General features: G+C 47.0%; 1 protein-coding gene across 6 annotated transcripts in view; it reads left to right on the forward strand.

Annotated features, from left to right (window-relative positions):
* LOC113216502 (transcription factor collier-like) overlaps positions 1-836 on the forward strand; it is a 67,717-nt gene that overhangs the window by 18,221 nt on the left and 48,660 nt on the right. For all 6 annotated transcript variants that reach the window (XM_052267632.1, XM_052267635.1, XM_052267634.1 and 3 more), the window contains exons 3-4: positions 361-424; positions 527-582. In XM_052267632.1, the coding sequence (XP_052123592.1) occupies positions 361-424; positions 527-582 (120 nt within the window). The remainder of the gene's footprint in view (positions 1-360; positions 425-526; positions 583-836) is intronic.

The raw sequence follows: 836 nt of genomic DNA on the forward strand, positions 1-836 counted from the left end.
GCACGCTATATAACATCCCCAGTGCGGTCCCGAGAACGCGCGACCTGCTCTCCGCGGCATCGATAGCCTGCTCGAGGTCGTTCGGGCATAGGATCGAGACGTTAGTGGTCATACCCCGATGAGCTGAACGCATTTTGGGAATCAATCGTTTTGATGGGGCCATCCGTTCCCTCGCTGCGCTGCTCCCCCCCGCGGTAGCGTGCATGGGCGGAGCAATTTCAACTCTCAATGTTATGTGTGACATAACACGCGCCGTTTGTCTGACGTTTGGAGGCACATCAATCTTCCAAACGACAAGAAAAAGCTGCTGAAAATCAATTTTTATACATTCCAATGATTCGATTTTTATGTTCTGTGCAGGAAGCTGATGAAACTAAGACAAACAATGGCATTCACTATAGACTTCAACTGCTGTATGCAAATGGTGAGTAACTAATTTTCTAATTTCACTCTCGTTGTCAACTTTCTCGTGCCAAAAGATCATCGACTTACTCTCGTTTATCTTTTTTTCCGCTGTGGAACGCAGGCGTACGGCAAGAACAAGACATCTACGTTCGACTTATCGACGCTGTCACAAAACAGGTGAGTGCTTTCGAAAAAGCAGAATTACGAACCTTCGACTCTTGTCTTCTTATAGTTGTAAAACTGCCACATTTCGTTGTAAAAATGTGCAAGTACATAGAGCACCGAAAAAATCTGGAGGTAATCATAACGCATGCACAAGGAGGGAGGAAGGGAGGTTATACGTGTGGGAGCACACCTTGCTGCTCGCTCAATGCTCCCGCAGTTTTCCCCCTTTTCCCCCTTTTATTTTCACTGCTCCCCTTCCAGCCTGT

This window comes from Frankliniella occidentalis, unplaced genomic scaffold (genome assembly GCF_000697945.3).
Source record: "Frankliniella occidentalis isolate FOCC.00 unplaced genomic scaffold, Focc_3.1 Scaffold56, whole genome shotgun sequence".
Lineage (NCBI taxonomy): Eukaryota > Metazoa > Arthropoda > Insecta > Thysanoptera > Thripidae > Frankliniella > Frankliniella occidentalis.